The sequence below is a fragment of the Struthio camelus genome, chromosome 13, assembly GCF_040807025.1.
Source record: "Struthio camelus isolate bStrCam1 chromosome 13, bStrCam1.hap1, whole genome shotgun sequence".
NCBI classification, from domain to species: Eukaryota; Metazoa; Chordata; class Aves; order Struthioniformes; family Struthionidae; genus Struthio; species Struthio camelus.
This window is the reverse complement of record NC_090954.1, coordinates 2,130,254-2,145,817: the sequence shown is the minus strand read 5'-3', so window position 1 is coordinate 2,145,817 and position 15,564 is coordinate 2,130,254. Positions and strand designations below refer to the sequence as shown.

The following is a 15,564-nucleotide window of genomic DNA, read 5'->3' as shown; positions in this document are numbered from 1 at the left end:
CCAGCAACACTAAATAAATTAACATACAACACGTTCTTAATAGGATGGCAAAGACGGTTCAGAATCGATCCTCTCCCTTCTGAACAACCGTTCCCCATCACGATCCCCCTTTATCTCTGCACTGCTGCTGCGCAGCTCCTGAACACCAACCAAAAGTAAAGCCCGTGTTTTCGCAGTATGCGATCTCCTCCACGCAGACGGGCTCCACACCCCTTTCCAGCAGTCCGCATTCCTGCCACAGCCCTGCGCTGGGGGAAGCTATGACAGCAAACTTACCGACACAGCTGCTTCAGACACCACACACCATCTGCTGAAACAGCAGGAGATGGCCCTACACACTGCACTACAAGTTGTCCTATTTTCCAGAGGGTTTTATTTTTTCCACTTAATTACTACTACTATATCACTTTGGTTTGGATTGGCAGTAAGTATGAGCTTAACAAACACTGTTTAATAATTTATTAACTTTTCCCATTGAATGGTACATTCGCTCAAGAGGACTTAAACAATTTTCCAGTAATTTTATTTACAGTCTGGAGTGTTCTGTAAAACACAGTAATGATTACAGACCAAAACGTACAACATACATATTTTCAAACATTTAAATATAAGCACAGTTTATTCAAAAGTAATTCTACACACTACTTTTTCCATAAAAATATAAAAAATAGTTTAGTTACTATATTTTACCTAAACCAGGATATTTAAGAATTCTTCCACGTGTGATGCCCCCTCCCAAAAAAAGGGAACTCCAACAATAAGAAATTTAGGAGACCGCATCACTAATTAAAACACTACTGCCAACTGCTCAAATCCACCAAAAGAGCAAATTAGGATCATTTTGCAACCAGCAATAAACGTTCTGCAGTATGTTCGGATTTTGTTGTTGCTGTTGTTTTGCACTAACTTGCTTCTCCCATGCTGGATTTTCACAGACACGTGTACACTTTGTTACATAGAAATAACAGACTGATAATACTGCAGACTATAACGCCAGCCACCATGTGCCCAACAACACGGATTGATAATCTTGCATTACACGACAATTTTTTTTTGCAAAAATATCAAAAGAGAAACATCTTCCTTTGGGAACTCTATTTAAAGGTGACTCCTTTTCTTACTGAGCATCCAGTGAAAATAGCCTTTCTCTCCTCTCTCTGTGAAAACAGGGCCTGTTTTTGTTTGTTACTACTCTCTCTCCAGTTTTATTGGCCATCTTCTGTACGGAAAGCTAATTGAGTATTGAAAAACACCCACTCAAGCCCTTCTCTCACTAGGACACGTTTACAAAAAAGGCACAAAGATGAAACTCCTAAGCAGCATCAGTCATAATTCTTCCACTATGCACCGCTCCTCTTTCTCACACAGAGGCTGCTGCAAGAGACATTCTTTGTCTCCGAGAGTATTACAAATATATGAGCTAAGGATACAGGCAAAGTTGAAGACTAAAGCCTTTGTACATAGGACAAGTAGTATATTGATCATTAACAAATGAGCACTATTAAAAGTTTACGTTGCAATTAAGACTCAACCTGGAAGCATCAGGAAAAGCCATCAGAAAAAAAGCTCAGCAGCAAATAATACATTTGTTAACAGTGAAATGGAAGTCCCGTGTGTGCAACATTGTGCATTCACTTTCAACAATGACAGTGCTCTACAGCCAGCAGTGTACAACTTTTGCTTCTAAACAGTTTAGAGGGTTTTCTAAATGTAAGTGAAACTGCCAAAACCAGAATTGTAGTATATGATGCACAGCATGATCTGCAACAAAAAGCTTTTGCTTTCCATCATGTAAACATCAGGGTTACTGGACCTTAGCTCATATAAACAAATCTGATGATAGATTTTTTTTTAAACTAAAAAAGTAAAATTTTCCATAAAAGGATTAACCACAAAAATACTCTTTCAATAAGTCTCACATGCCATTTAATACCTTTTATGTCATATGACCAACTATGCAAAACATTTAGAAAGTTTTAGCCGTAGAAACGTTGACCAGTTAAACTGTTTGGCAATAACGTGTTCAAAACATCTTTGAAGAATGTTTTCATTCACTAACATCAGTTCTACACTGTACCACACTATTTCTTCTTTTTTTTCTTTGGTGGTTCATCATCAGAGCTACTGTCTGTGCTGCTGCTGCTACTGCTGGAGGAACTAGAATCTGTTTCAAACTCTGAAGAAGAGGAAGTACTACTTGAAGAGGGAGAGGATGAGGAAGTAGAGGAGCTCTCATCACTGTCACTGTCTTCATCAGAAGAAGAGGTAGAGGAGTCTTCACTGTCAGATGAGGAATCGCTAGCTGAACTGGCACTGCTACTGCTGCTGGAACTGGTCACACTTTTAGATCTGAAAGAAAACAAATACACAGATGAGAACAGGCCGGCCAGAGACAGCATTAGAGAGTGTTCTTCATACTCTGGTATAATTCAAAGATCAATTATTTGGGCTAAAAGTTTCCAGGCCTGACTCAATCTTAAGGAGAACCAACATTTTTTTCTTCCCCCTTCCTTTCTGAACAAAGACATTTTTTCTGTTTCAGCAATGGCAGAGTGACACCATGCAGGTGAAGTAAATTGTCCTGGACAACGTGAAAGCCAAAACAGGACTACAGGAAAAAGTTAAATTTGAAAGTTGGCAGGGTCTTATTCATAGTAACGGCTGTCTTCGCTGACAGAGCTAGCTAGAAGAACAAAGTTGCAGGAAAAACATGAATGTCATATACCACTAAAGCCTTGGGGAAAATTAAAGATCAGTTCCCTGGCACATCACTGTAATGAGGAGTGAAATTTTGACTATGTTAAAGTTGATGGAATTTTCATCAGTGACTTCACAAATGTTAGAATTGTATTCAGAGACTGTTCTTAGATTACTCATGGCAAGAGAACCCAACCTACCTGCCATCACAGGATGCCTAAGCTTTCAGGGTGGGGAAGGAGGGGTAGATGTCCCTGGGGAAGCCCAGTAAGAAGACAGAATTGTGAATATTGGAAAGTAGATATGCCATGGATTTCTGCATGCTCTACAACTTAGGTTTTTTTCATACTAATGTAAAAAAATTACTAGCTTTCCCATTAAAAAGATGCAGCCTTTACTGAAATTTTATGGTCTTTGAATGAACAATATAGTATGAACGCCAAGAAAATACAATTAAATTCTCCCATAGATCTTTCTTCAAGCAAAGTGTAAAGGTACTAATTCATTCCTACCTTCCCACCAACTAAGTCAACTGAATATCACTCTGACAGCGTGCAAAAATGCTAGCTATAATAATGCAGACTCTTCTTTCCATTAGAAAGTTTAATTGTTTTATTTGAGGATTTGGTTAAACATAACTCAGGAAGTGCGTAGGTTAAGGCTATAATAGTCATACTCATGTCAACTGACAAATCTAGATGCAGGTATTAAGCTATGAACCACTGAAGTTTTTACAATACATCTGGCATCTGTTATCTGTGTGTGTACAGACATAATGTCTGTTTAATAAAAAAATCCATACAGGCTGGTTAAACACAAGCTTACTGTTGGCAAAAAGTCTCACAATTAGAAAAATAAAATAATGAAACTAGTAGAAATGCGTTTTAAAGGGGCATTTAGCCTTTGTGGGGGGAACTGCTAAACAGAGCAGTAGTTTCAACAAAAGCAGTTTCATTAGAGGTGCAGGCTCATTTATAGAGATAAGAATCAGTCAGAGGCTGCCTTGAACAAGAACAGGACTTTGAACTTTCTCTTCCTAACCACCTTTCACATATCCCATAGGAACAGTCCATGGGCCTCCAATATTCAGGCCATGCACTGAGATCCACTCACAGCACCATCAGAACATAACACTTAACATTCTTCTCTCATAGATCTAGCCATCGCTCTCCAAGAGAAACAAACACAGATGCTTGTTTTCAGAAGGTGATGCAGTATGTGGCCAATTAGCAGTTGCAAAAGAAAAAAAAATGGACAGTGGAACAAATAAAATTTGCCTATGTAATTGGGACAAGATGAAATAGCATGACACTCCAGGTGCTGTACACTGGTAGATCCCCGATTTTGGGGTCTGTTGCACCACTGGAAGCCCACAAAGTTTCTCAGCAGACCAGCATTCACTCTCCTCAAAACAAGCTCCCGAATGTCTCATGATTCCATGCACCAACTGTGGACCCAGTGCTGCGTTCTGGAACGCCTGCTTTCTGCCACCCTCCTCCGAGGCTTCCTCCTTTCTAACTCTATCGGAATCATCCAACAATCCCTGGTGTTTTTAAACACTGTACTTAAAGCTGCAGTTCTGGGCACAATCACAGCTGGGTGCCTCAGGGAACAAATGAATTAGGACAGGATTTTAACTCTTCAGACAGGTAGAATCAGATGCGATTTAAGCATCAAGGGGCTTGCGATTAAGAACCCAAGTACACCATATAGGAATGATGAAGCTAACATGTACCCAGAAGAAAGCTCTATGCCACCTAAGGTACAAGACTGTAACAGCAGTTTTGCCTGTTCCTGTTTTTCTGGTTAAGCCTGTAGGTTACTTGTTACTGTTTATATCAAAACAAACATACAGTATGCAAAAGGTTAGTGCTCACTGCTGCTGGAATCTCAATTTTCGCATTTCTTCAGTCTGGAACTTGCATGTGCAATAGTAATGCTTTACCGAGTGTTATGCATTTAATTCTTCCTGCATCACAGTAAAAATATAAGTTGCATATAATCTGGAAATGAAGTATATTGATGGATTCTAGGCTTGCACAAAAACAAGATAATAAATCAAACCTAAAAAAGTTAAAGACTTTAAGAAAAAAAAAATCAAACAAAATCCTCCACAAATAAATTGTGGGGTTTTTTCCTCCTTCATTTTATATTGGGTTAGTAATCAAATAGTCTGAGAATCATTATGCCAGATAGAGGACTTCAGCATGAGAAACCTGAGCAAGGCAGACATCCGAATTACATCGTTTAAAGTGCATATAATTTACAATCTCACTAGTCCTCAGTAATTCCAACATAAGCAGCACTATTGAGAAAGGAGTCTTTGATAAAACTTACTCTGATAGTAGAATTAAGACCCTGGCCAGGAAGTATTCTAGTAAAGCCACACAACGCAATAGCCTAAAATAAAGGCATGTTTTAGAGAAACTGCTCCGGCCTATTTAATGATTGACACAAAAACAAAAGGTCCAGTTCTTAAAAATTTTTTGCAAACTGTTTTTACAAAGCAGGGGGACAGCCAACTAAGTGCAGAGACGCCAATGATGCCATTACTGTACAGTCATCCCCTGAAGGTAAAACTCATGACATGATTAGCACACATATTGCAACCAGGGTTCTAGCTGATCCTGAAAGGGTTTTACTAATAAATATTTAAGTAGATTCCCGAGCTAACAGTACTACACATTTACAGTGGGAATAGCGTTAAAAGTTCTTGGTTCAAATTAGGATTTTCTTCTCTTTTGGTGGTGGTGGGGAATGGAGGATTTAGTTCCTAGGTGTGTGGGGGTTTTTTGTTTGTTTGTTTTTTATAAAGATACTTCAATTCATTCTCTAGACAAACTTTGAGGGAGACAGCTGTTAAGGGAAGGGAATGAGCACAACAAAAGGAAGAGCAAGATGGGTAGGTGGAGCAATCGCAGATTAGAAAACAGTATGCTGTTCTTGCACAATTGTTTAAAGTACACTTCATGAACTTTGAGGCAGAAATAACAAGTTTTTTTTTTTTTTTTTTTTTTTTACTATTAAAGCAAGATCATAGAGAGGGTGAGCAGTAAGGAAGAAAGCAAAACACAACAAATTTAGACCTTTTGGACAGGGAGGAAAAACTCAAATATCTGTCATTCAAATGCCCGTAACAGACTAAAAGCAGTAAAATCAAATCTGCATTTGCAGTGTTCATTTTCAGTTTCCCCACGCACCCCCTTCCACATTGCCAACTGCAAAAATGAGTGCAAGATCACACACTGAAATAGCTGCACAATTTGTTATCGTTCCCCACGTACCTTTTTTTCTTGGTCTTCCTTTCTGCAGTACTTTCTCCAGTGCTAATTAAGAGGGGGAAAAACAATGGCTTTGATTAATGCGGTAGGAAAATTAAATAAATAGCAGCACAATGGAGTTGAGTTTAATATTAGAAAACTGGTATCCCACTGACAGAGAGCTGCACTGTCCAAGGTTCCTTAGGCATCTCTCTCTATCTCAGCCTCTTCTCAACCCAGAAGGAAGACAATCCCTACAAATCCAGGAAAAGAAGTCTGCAATTCACCCCTACTTTTCTGTATTAAACACACTTTACTCTTCTCTACTCTTCATATTAAAGGGATAACACAATTTGGGGGTGAGAAAAGCAGGGGGGAAGAAATACGCAAAAAATTTCTATGTACCCCCATTCAGCAATAACTGAATTGATTGAAACAAAGGTCTAAGAGACTGAATCAGTCTGTAGGACTTTTTTAAATGTATGTCTTTCAGGTACCACAGAGACAGAACAGTCTACTTCTATTCATGCTTTCCAGCTATTTGTCTTCCAGATTCTCAGGTATTCATACACTCACAAAGTTTTAGTGGCAAACTCTGGAGAAGAAAGCTTCTAAACACAACACTTTCTTGAAGAGATTTTACCAGTTCTCACATCTGGAAGGGTTTTTTTTTTTTTTTTGGTTTTATATACAAAACAATCTTTGGGTTTAAATTCACTCACATCCTCTTCTTAATCCATTGCAGAAAGTGCATTAGCCGCAGCACTTAATTCAACCTGGAATGTACCTGTATGATTAAAGTTGTCCCACAGCATATTCTTAGCACATGCTTAACACGCCACTGATTTGTGAGGAAGTTGTACGTTCTTCCACAAACTAAGATAGATTTCACTTGAAAAAAGTATTACTGGAAGCCACCTTAAGCGCACAGAAATAAAAGCGAGCGCCTACAAGTATACTTTAACTTAGAAATTATAAAGCAGTCTGTGTTGGTAAAGATTCCAGAAAAGGGTAAAAGAAGAGAACGTTAAATGTAAACTGCACTATATTTCAATGAAAGTTCCTCAATGCCATTTGTATGTCAACAAAATGAGATTTTCATACAACTGGTAAATTATTATAGAGGAGAGTTCTCCTCACTCCCTAAATATCCTCTGTAGGCAAGAGAAAGATTCTTTGAACTTAGAACCAATTTATTATCACTCCCATTTTACAGAATTTTCTTACTATTTGTATTATTAAGGCATATAAGGCCTTAATATAGGTAATATAGGTAATAATATAGATAATATAACCTTATTATAGGTAACATAGGTAACCAGCTATTTCACAGGTAAGAGGCTGAACAAGGTCGATAGGTAGATAACAAGGTAGATAGAGTTAGAACCCAAAACACCTTTCAGAAGAAAGGACCTAATTGAGTAGGTGACTAACCCAGGCTAACACGGTATAGGTCTCTGCCACCCTCTAGTGTTTAACATATTCATAAATTAATGAGTTAGCTACTGTATGGAACCAGACAACCGAAAGTGGTCAGTCCCTGCAGATCAAACAAACCCGTTTCACTGTGCTTAGTCAAGCACTCCCTGCAGTGCTCTCAGAACCATGAATAAAACTCAAGCTTTCTGGTTCTGCTTCAACATAGTCATATCACTAAGGATTAAGCATGCTCTCACCTTGCCTTCCTTCAAGTTATTCTTTCTGTGAAGAATAAGCTCCATTCTCGAAAGTGTAATATTGGTATCCAATGAACTGGATGCCTCAAGGCACAGTTAATGAGCCTCAGAGAGCTTATGACCCTGTAACCGGTGTGAATCCAGCCCAGTTCAACCAGGTTTGAAAACTGCTCTTGTCTAAAGGATATTTAGGCAGCCTTTTATGAGGTAAGTTTCCACACCACATATTCCTCACATTGTGGTCTAACTGCTTGATTTAAGGGCAGAAAAACTCTATTGGGCACAGGGATTGGACAGTCCTATAACGCCTATATAAAATCCTCCTATACTTAGATTTAGGCACAACGGCTAGGCAGCAAGTTTTTTCATCCTCAGTTAACTATACTCCCATTCTACCCTGCAGAATTTGATAGAAGTAGATTATTTCATTGTTCTCTTCCTGTACTGAGTCTTAAACTCAAGCTTTGCCTTAAAAATCTTGATTCTCTGAAAAACTGTTCCAAATTCTGCCCTCAAAGGCAGTATATTTTAGCGTTTAAGCGCTCCCAATTTCTTATCCTATACTCATTTTCTATCCTATCCTCATACTAGGATATCCTCTACCCTATCCTAGAGGAGCGGATTAACTTCATAATTACTCATTGGATCAGAATTCATTAAAAATATTTATATATACCAAACAATACTCTTAAGCCAAGCTAATGGACTGTCCTGCTCTTCCTCTTAAGTAATTATTTCAGCAGTCTGATTCATATTCCTGTCCCAGCTGCAACAGCTGATGAAGTCAGACAGGGGTTACCACCTATTTGCCTTCCCCAGCAAGACGACAGAGCAAGAGGTGTGAACACTTCCACAGCTCACATCCTGGTAATAATAACAACCTACAACCAACATACTGAGCTGCATGTTGCAAGCAACAGAGGATGTGTTGCCCAACCCTCAGCAATTTTCGCCGCAATGGCTGAGAACGGTACTGTCCCTCAGTGGGGCTAAGGTAGCAACCTCTTCAGCTACTGCAAGGGCTGAATGGAAAACTCAAATAGGAATTTAATGGAAAACTAGTATGATATATTACTTTTCTCTTTGTCAACTGGTGTTGCTTACCACTCCAAGACTATGGTAAATAATTCAATACAAAATGGTTCTAGAAAATTAGAAACAGAATTACTTCATTTAGGTCCTATATAGATTGGTTTTACATCCATAGGTATGCTACTTAACTTTTTTTGAAGAGCAAAAACTTAGGAAAGAGCCAATAAAAGCAAATTTCCTACTTACACAGCTCATATCCCCATATGAAAGGTGAGAGATTTTGAATACTGAGATCAGGCAAGCCTATCAAGATCCTTCACAGCTATTTCTCATAGTACAACTTTGTCTTCTTTTCTTTAGAAAGAAGTACAATTTTAAGTGGGCGCACTGAACACTAGGGTGAACTTTCCTTCTGTGACTTTCACCCACAGTTCTGCAAGGTACGAAATAGGCAGAGGTTCATCGCTTGAGGAGCCTCATTCCAAGTTTTTACCTTTTTAGTACCAAGGTATTTTCTTTAATCTTTTTTTAAAGGCTAAGAGCACAGGGTCAGTCACACACACTTCCCCTACTTCACCATCTTTAAAAATGGTGATATCTTTGCTTAGATTCTGTTTAAGTTCAGAAATCTTTGTTTATCTCCAGAGAGAGACAGCTCTGCTGGGATTCGAAAGAAAGTTTCACCCTTCCGCAGAGACATCATAGCAAGTTGCAGGCCCAGAAACAAAGACTCAAAGTCATAAGCGACTGACAGAGGAAGCCGCAGCTGTAATGTTTTCAACATGTGGTACTTTTGGATTTCAGCTGGCTTGATGAAGCATTGTGTAGAATTGCTTTCAATACCACAGCATGGTGTTTAACACATCAAGACACCCAGTAGCAGTCTCACTATTACAGCAGCAGTGCAGGGGAACACACCAATAGTGTGCTGGTCACACACTATTGTCATTTCAGAAATGACGTGAAGTATTCCTATGTTTGCTCTGGAAGTTCCAGTTAAATTACTTCAGTTCTTCTTCAAAAATACTTCAGATTAAATGCACAAAAGTTTAATGCTTCTCCCAAGTTAAACAATTAAAGTTTATCCACAGAATAAAGTGGAAAGGAAATCACATTTCACATTAACGCAGAAGTTTGCTTGGGTTTTTCTGTTTAACTGCAGATATCTTCCCCACTCTCAGATGTCAAAAAGGGAAAGAACGTAAATTCAATGAAAAAATATAGAGCTGAGAATACCTGATGATGCACCTCTCATGCACCAGTTTAATCATTTCACCTCATAATGAGCTATATACAGGAACCGCACTCCTGGCATAGATCCACTGTCAGGCAGCACCCAGGGTTTAAGTCTGCATAGTCTAACTGCAAATCTGAGCAAAAGTGAAAGAATCACTTTTTTTCTAAATACGCTTACAGTCCTCACACCAAACTTTTCTTACTTCCACATAAATACGTAAAGCCACATAACTGAGGAATTCAGGAAACAGTATTCCGTAATATAAAGGCTCCAACTATTTTAACTTTAGCCTAGTGCGCTTTTTCATTTCAAGATGCACTATAAAGTCTATAGGTTGGCCTGTTTTAGACAGGCAGATGTTAACAAACAGCCCCTTAATTTTGTGGGACCTGAGTGTACAGGTACTGCCTGACATATGCAACAGTTTTAATATCAACAGGTATCATACAACCTGAAAGAAGACAGAGTGGTCCAAGACTATCTTTCCCATCAACATACAAACCCACATTTTTATTTATAAACTGGAAATTTTCATCCTGCCCGTCTTACCTTTGTTGCAGTAACAGTTGCTTTTCTTTTTCTTTAAGAACTTTCGCCAATTGAGCTGTCCTCGAAGGTCTATGCAGATATTTTCTCTTCCCTGTACATTCATACGTCCAGTGTCCAAACTCTAAACACTTTTGACATCTTACATGCTGCTTGTTTGCCTCCCTATAAAAATGCAGAATTGCTTAAGTGACTGATTCCAAGTCTGTTCTACCTATTGAAAAAATATGAATTACTTTTTAGCATACAGATTCTTAAGAGCATATGTAGTTATGATTAAACCAGACTGATGTTCAGCAGTGCGTTAGCTATTACGTTTCCCAAATTAGGGCAAGAACAGTAACATCAAACACTGGAGAGGTACAAGTTTACAGTTACACACTGAGTTTTGCCAGACACAGGCAGCTCCAATTATTAAAATATTCTCACATCAACTGTTTATCAAAGCAAACAAAGAGATACTTCCTCTATTGCAGAGCTTCAGCATAGTCATCTTCTGCTGAAGTAGCAAATGTTGAATTACCGATATCAGCGGTCAACACACTGATCCACTACGCCCCAATTTCACTTCATTTTTCTAAAAGCTTCTGGCTAGCCAACTTGCAATCTTCCCTCACTCTTAAGAGTCCATAACTTCCCATTCCCTTCCAAACCTTCAGCGTTCTTCAAAATGTTTAAGTTGCTTAATAGGAGCGTTCCCTGTCAGCAAACAAAGATTAACCCCATCAGCAACATCCCATTCTCGTCAACCCAATTGGCACAGCTTTCAGTATTATAGGATATAATCACACAACAGCCACTGGGAATTATCATGCTACATACAATTTGTTATCACCCAGTAATTGCACATGCTTCTGGATTTTCTTGAGATAAGCAATTGAAATGATGCTCTACATCACTGTTTGCAAAGTTTGGGCAGCTTCATTTCCATTTCCTAGAAATTAACACTCAGGTGCCAAAAACACCGTCAAATTCTCACAAAGAATCTAGGACTCTGTGCAAGTCAAACAGAGCTGCTCCTATTAGTGCATTACCTGACTTCTAATAAAATTTATTAAAGCCTGGCAGAAGGCTTATTGTAAGAACAATCAGGTTCTTGCTTCCTTGGTGAAAAGCGTATCGTGCAAGACTTTACTTAGCAATCTTTACCATCCGAATATCCGAAGTATTAGCAAGCATTTTTACATCCACATTTCAGTTTTCATACTGTGATGCAATACTTTGCCAGAATATGGAGGGGGCAAGGGGGTCTGCCTTACAAAACACACACACAAAGAAAAAAAACACCGCACATACTTTACACCATTCTGAAGTTCTGCAAAAACTTTTTTTTTTTTTTTTTATGTTCTCACAGACACCCACCTCCTTTACAAATGAGGAAACTCACACAGAGGTCAAGCGACTCACTCAAGATCATACCACAGATCAATTTTACAGCTAGTTTTAAAATCAGGATTTTGCAGCTCCCGCTCCGTTCACTGCGAATGCTGTAATTGCTGTAATTTATTTCCACCTTCTACCATTTTTCCAACACCAAAACATTCATTCCGCAAGGGCAGCCCATCTAAACGATCTGAAATTAACAGCTCTGTCTCAGATAGGGGGAAGCTCCTCGACTGTACATTTAGTATTTAGAGAGTGCAGTGTGACAGACCAATAGTGAACGCTCTGCCCTCAGAAGGGGTGGAGTGCTGCTCTTCAAGATAACGTATGAATTGCAGTCTCCTTCAACTCTAGCTCCTTGTAACAGCTGTGTTGTATCTTGATTAGTCCTGTTATGAACATCCATCCTGCTTTCAATGCCAAGTTTATTTGGCTTCATAGTCTAGCCTTAGAAACATTGATGTAAATCAGGACTAAAGAACTAATTAAACTTGCAATCAACTCTGCACAATTAACTCTGACTTCAACAGGAAACAACACTTTTAGTCCTGAGGGGAAAAAACAAAAACAAAACCCACACACAAGGTCTTGTGAATGGTTTAAGTTCCATCTTCTTCCTGTGTCCTAAAAGACATCTTGAACAATACACAAAACTCTTCTGAATGCCTGCAAAAGAGTATCTGAATAACCGTCACACTGTGCAAGATGCACTTTGCCTTAAACAAAATAGTACCTCATTTAGACCATAAGTCCACTTGTTTATGTTAAACAAAAAACAAACACAGAAAAGGTTTTTAAAGACCAGAACTTTAGCTCATTTCAATCAACAAATAAAACTGTAGAACAAGTGAGGTTCTAGATAGCAAAGGGATAAGCAACAGACTGTAAGTGTGGTACTTAGACAAACATAAGCAAAATATTCCTGAATGGTTACAAACTATACTTAAAACACTGCTGCTGATGAGCAGCGCTCCTCCGGGTGCATCTAAGGATGCCCAAACATTAACCACCTCACACTCCAGCACCCTTGAAAGAAGAGGTTAAAGTACAAATAATGTAACAGGTGCTTTGAAAGGCTTCATAAAATTAAAAAATGTTTAGTTGTGGGCCTGCTCTTAAAATAAATGAAGTATACCACATGTGCTGCAGGGAAATTGATTTAAGTTTCATACACACACACACACACAAAAATCATCCCTTTTTCTTTTCCTTTCCAAATAACATTCAGGTAGGTTTAAGGCTGTACCCTAACACTAAGGACAGAAACACGATGTTTCACTTCGTCAGGTATGCTCAAAACATGTTACTGTTTTTATATACCTATTATTCATTCACACAAGAACGCAGCAAGCTTTAGCATGTAGGAAAGTTTACACTGAGAAGACAAATACAAGTGAACTACTGCAACAAAAACTTTTTTAAACACACAAACTACATTTACATTTTGATTTTTGCTAGTATTAAACCACTGCAAAGAAAACTGGGACAAAACCGGTAACTTATTTCTTTACTAGGAAAGCGTCCGGTGTAATTCTTGCCTTGGACTTCTGACTCTGATGCAGTCATTACACATGAGCAGAACGAGAACTCTCTCATCCTCTTAATCAAGATAGAAAAACATTTACGTTTTGTTGCTTTGTATCTCAGGCCAGCCCAGACCATAGGAACAGAATGGGCAGTCAAAGCAACAATAATATAATTCAGCATTTCCAAGGCTTTAATGCTATTCACCTGACCGATGTAGACAATTCTATGCAAACTAAAATGTTAAGATAAAATCCTAAAAGCAATATAATAAGCAATTACAGGAAGTAATAATTACTTATTAATTATTAATAATTAGGAAGAACAGATCAAAATAGCTCAAGAACTACAGATTTGTAAAGACAGTGTCAACACTGACAAGTTTTAACAGTAATTAAAAGCTCAAGACTAAAACAAACTTTTCACACAGATCAATTATCACAACCTAGAAGCAAGTCTTGGCAGACGTACAACTCAGCAATTCTCATCAAGCACATGGAGAAATAACACGCACTAAGAAATCATTCTATGACCAATATAAAATAGCAACTTAAAAAAAACAAGTATTCTGCAAGTACTTTGACATTCCAAGTATATTTTCCATTGGAAAGTAAGAAACGAATTATACTAGCTAATGAAAAAGTAAAGAGGCAGCAAAAACCATCCATATTGTTTCTAATGCTATGATCAGCCAAAAAAATCCCTAAGAACAAACCCCCTCCCTAAAAACCCAAAAACTCAAAACACGGCAGTAGAACACAGGCATCTGCTTTACTTAATGTCAGTAATCAAAAAACATTGGCTTTTCCTCATTTCAGCATTTGGCAATCAGATCTCCCCGATATTTAGAGAATCACCCAAAAGCAATAAGCATAACTGAGTAAAGGGTGCTTGCTTTCTCCCCTCCCCACCCCGGGTTTTTTTTTTAGTAATTTACTAAACATATTATAATGTGAAGCCAGAAATTATTTGGTCCCCCCCACACCTGACTGACAAGAGTGACACGATAAGACCTGTGCCTACCTGCATCACAAGGTCTTATACGCTTCACTGAAAGGGACGACATGCTAAACCCATAAGGCAGCCTTTTCCCAAATAGTTGCTAACTGGCGTTAACAGCAACGAAAGGGAAAGTTTTAGTCAATGGGGAGATTGCCTTTCCTTTTCAGGAATCCTGCTTTCATTTTTGATCATTTCACTGTAATGATTTTATTAATTCTTTAAATCACCATAACTCCCTACAACAGAGGGAGAAAACCTCCTGCACTCTGCTGCAGAGGACACACACAATTTTTGGTTTTTTGTTTTGTTTTTAAACAAGAAAGCAAACATAAGCTTATGTTTGCTATCTCAAGTCCCTCTAAAGCCTCCACCTTGCGCAAGATGGAGCCAGAAATCACTAATTCCGCAACTCTTACAAAAAACACGGGACCCTTCAGGTTCAGGGAGCCCAAAACACCATATACGGTCTTAACCCTGTCAGCTCCGAAACGAAGAGAGTCTCAGCCCGGTTAACAGGATGAGCCAAGCCTCACTTGGGAGCGTTTCCCTTACCCACCCGCAGCACCACGCTGCCAACAGCGGGGCACCCGTGAAGGGCGTCTGCTCTGCACGAAACTGCCCCAAAAGAGAGCCGGGGGGCCCCACAGCCGGGGGGAGGGCAGGGGAGGCCCCCGCTCGGGGAACCCACGGCCAGAGCCCCCGCCCCGGCTCCGCAGCCGCCCCTCGGCCGCTCCCCCGCCTCGGGGCGCCTCTCGGCCGCCCGCCGCACTCACGCCTGTCTCCGAGCGATGAGTCGGTGCATGGGAGTCGCCATCTTAGCGGCCCGGGCGGGAAGTGAGGCGGGCTGCCGCGCTGCATGCCGGGCCACTGCCTCCTCCTCCTCCTCCCTCCCTATTGGGTAGGACGGCGTCGCTGCCATGGAGAGCGAGGCATCCCGCGGCCAGAGAGGACGCACCGCGAGGACCGCCGCTCCGCTCGTCTCGTCTCCTCCCGCGTTGTCATGGTGCCCGCGGGATGCCGGAAGTGCCGGCCCCGGCGGCCCCGGCCAACCGCCGCCTCGGGGCCTCGCCGCCATCTTCCACCCTTCATCGCCCCCAGGAACCTGCCTCCCAGTTAATAGCTTTTCTTTTTCTTAGGATGGGTGTATTTGAAATATCTAAACCCAGCAGCAGACAACCCATCCCTCACTATGACCGGAGGGCACCAG

The 15,564-nt window shown here is 39.9% G+C and overlaps 1 protein-coding gene across 1 annotated transcript; it reads right to left on the bottom strand.

The window, feature by feature from the left end:
* Positions 1 to 507: 507 nt before the first annotated feature.
* ZCCHC10 (zinc finger CCHC-type containing 10) lies at positions 508 to 15,343 on the bottom strand. Its single transcript, XM_068959957.1, has 4 exons — positions 15,131 to 15,343; positions 10,452 to 10,613; positions 5,982 to 6,023; positions 508 to 2,349 (listed from the first exon to the last, which is right to left on the bottom strand). Exons 1-4 carry the CDS (start codon positions 15,274 to 15,276, stop codon positions 2,082 to 2,084), a joined length of 618 nt encoding a protein of 205 aa, XP_068816058.1. The 5' UTR covers positions 15,277 to 15,343; the 3' UTR covers positions 508 to 2,081.
* Between the last annotated feature and the right edge of the window lie 221 nt (positions 15,344 to 15,564).

What these genes read in the sequence shown, in the direction of transcription:
- ZCCHC10 (XM_068959957.1), bottom strand. Translation starts at nt 15,276, where the DNA reads ATGGCAGCGACGCCGTCCTACCCAATAGGGAGGGAGGAGGAGGAGGAG. An exon ending in CTCATCGCTCGGAGACAGGC is followed by an intron (nt 10,614 to 15,130) that starts GTGAGTGCGGCG and finishes GCATTTTTATAG; the next exon opens with GGAGGCAAACAAGCAGCATG. An exon ending in AGGAAGACCAAGAAAAAAAG is followed by an intron (nt 2,350 to 5,981) that starts GTACGTGGGGAA and finishes GTTTTCTTTCAG; the next exon opens with ATCTAAAAGTGTGACCAGTT.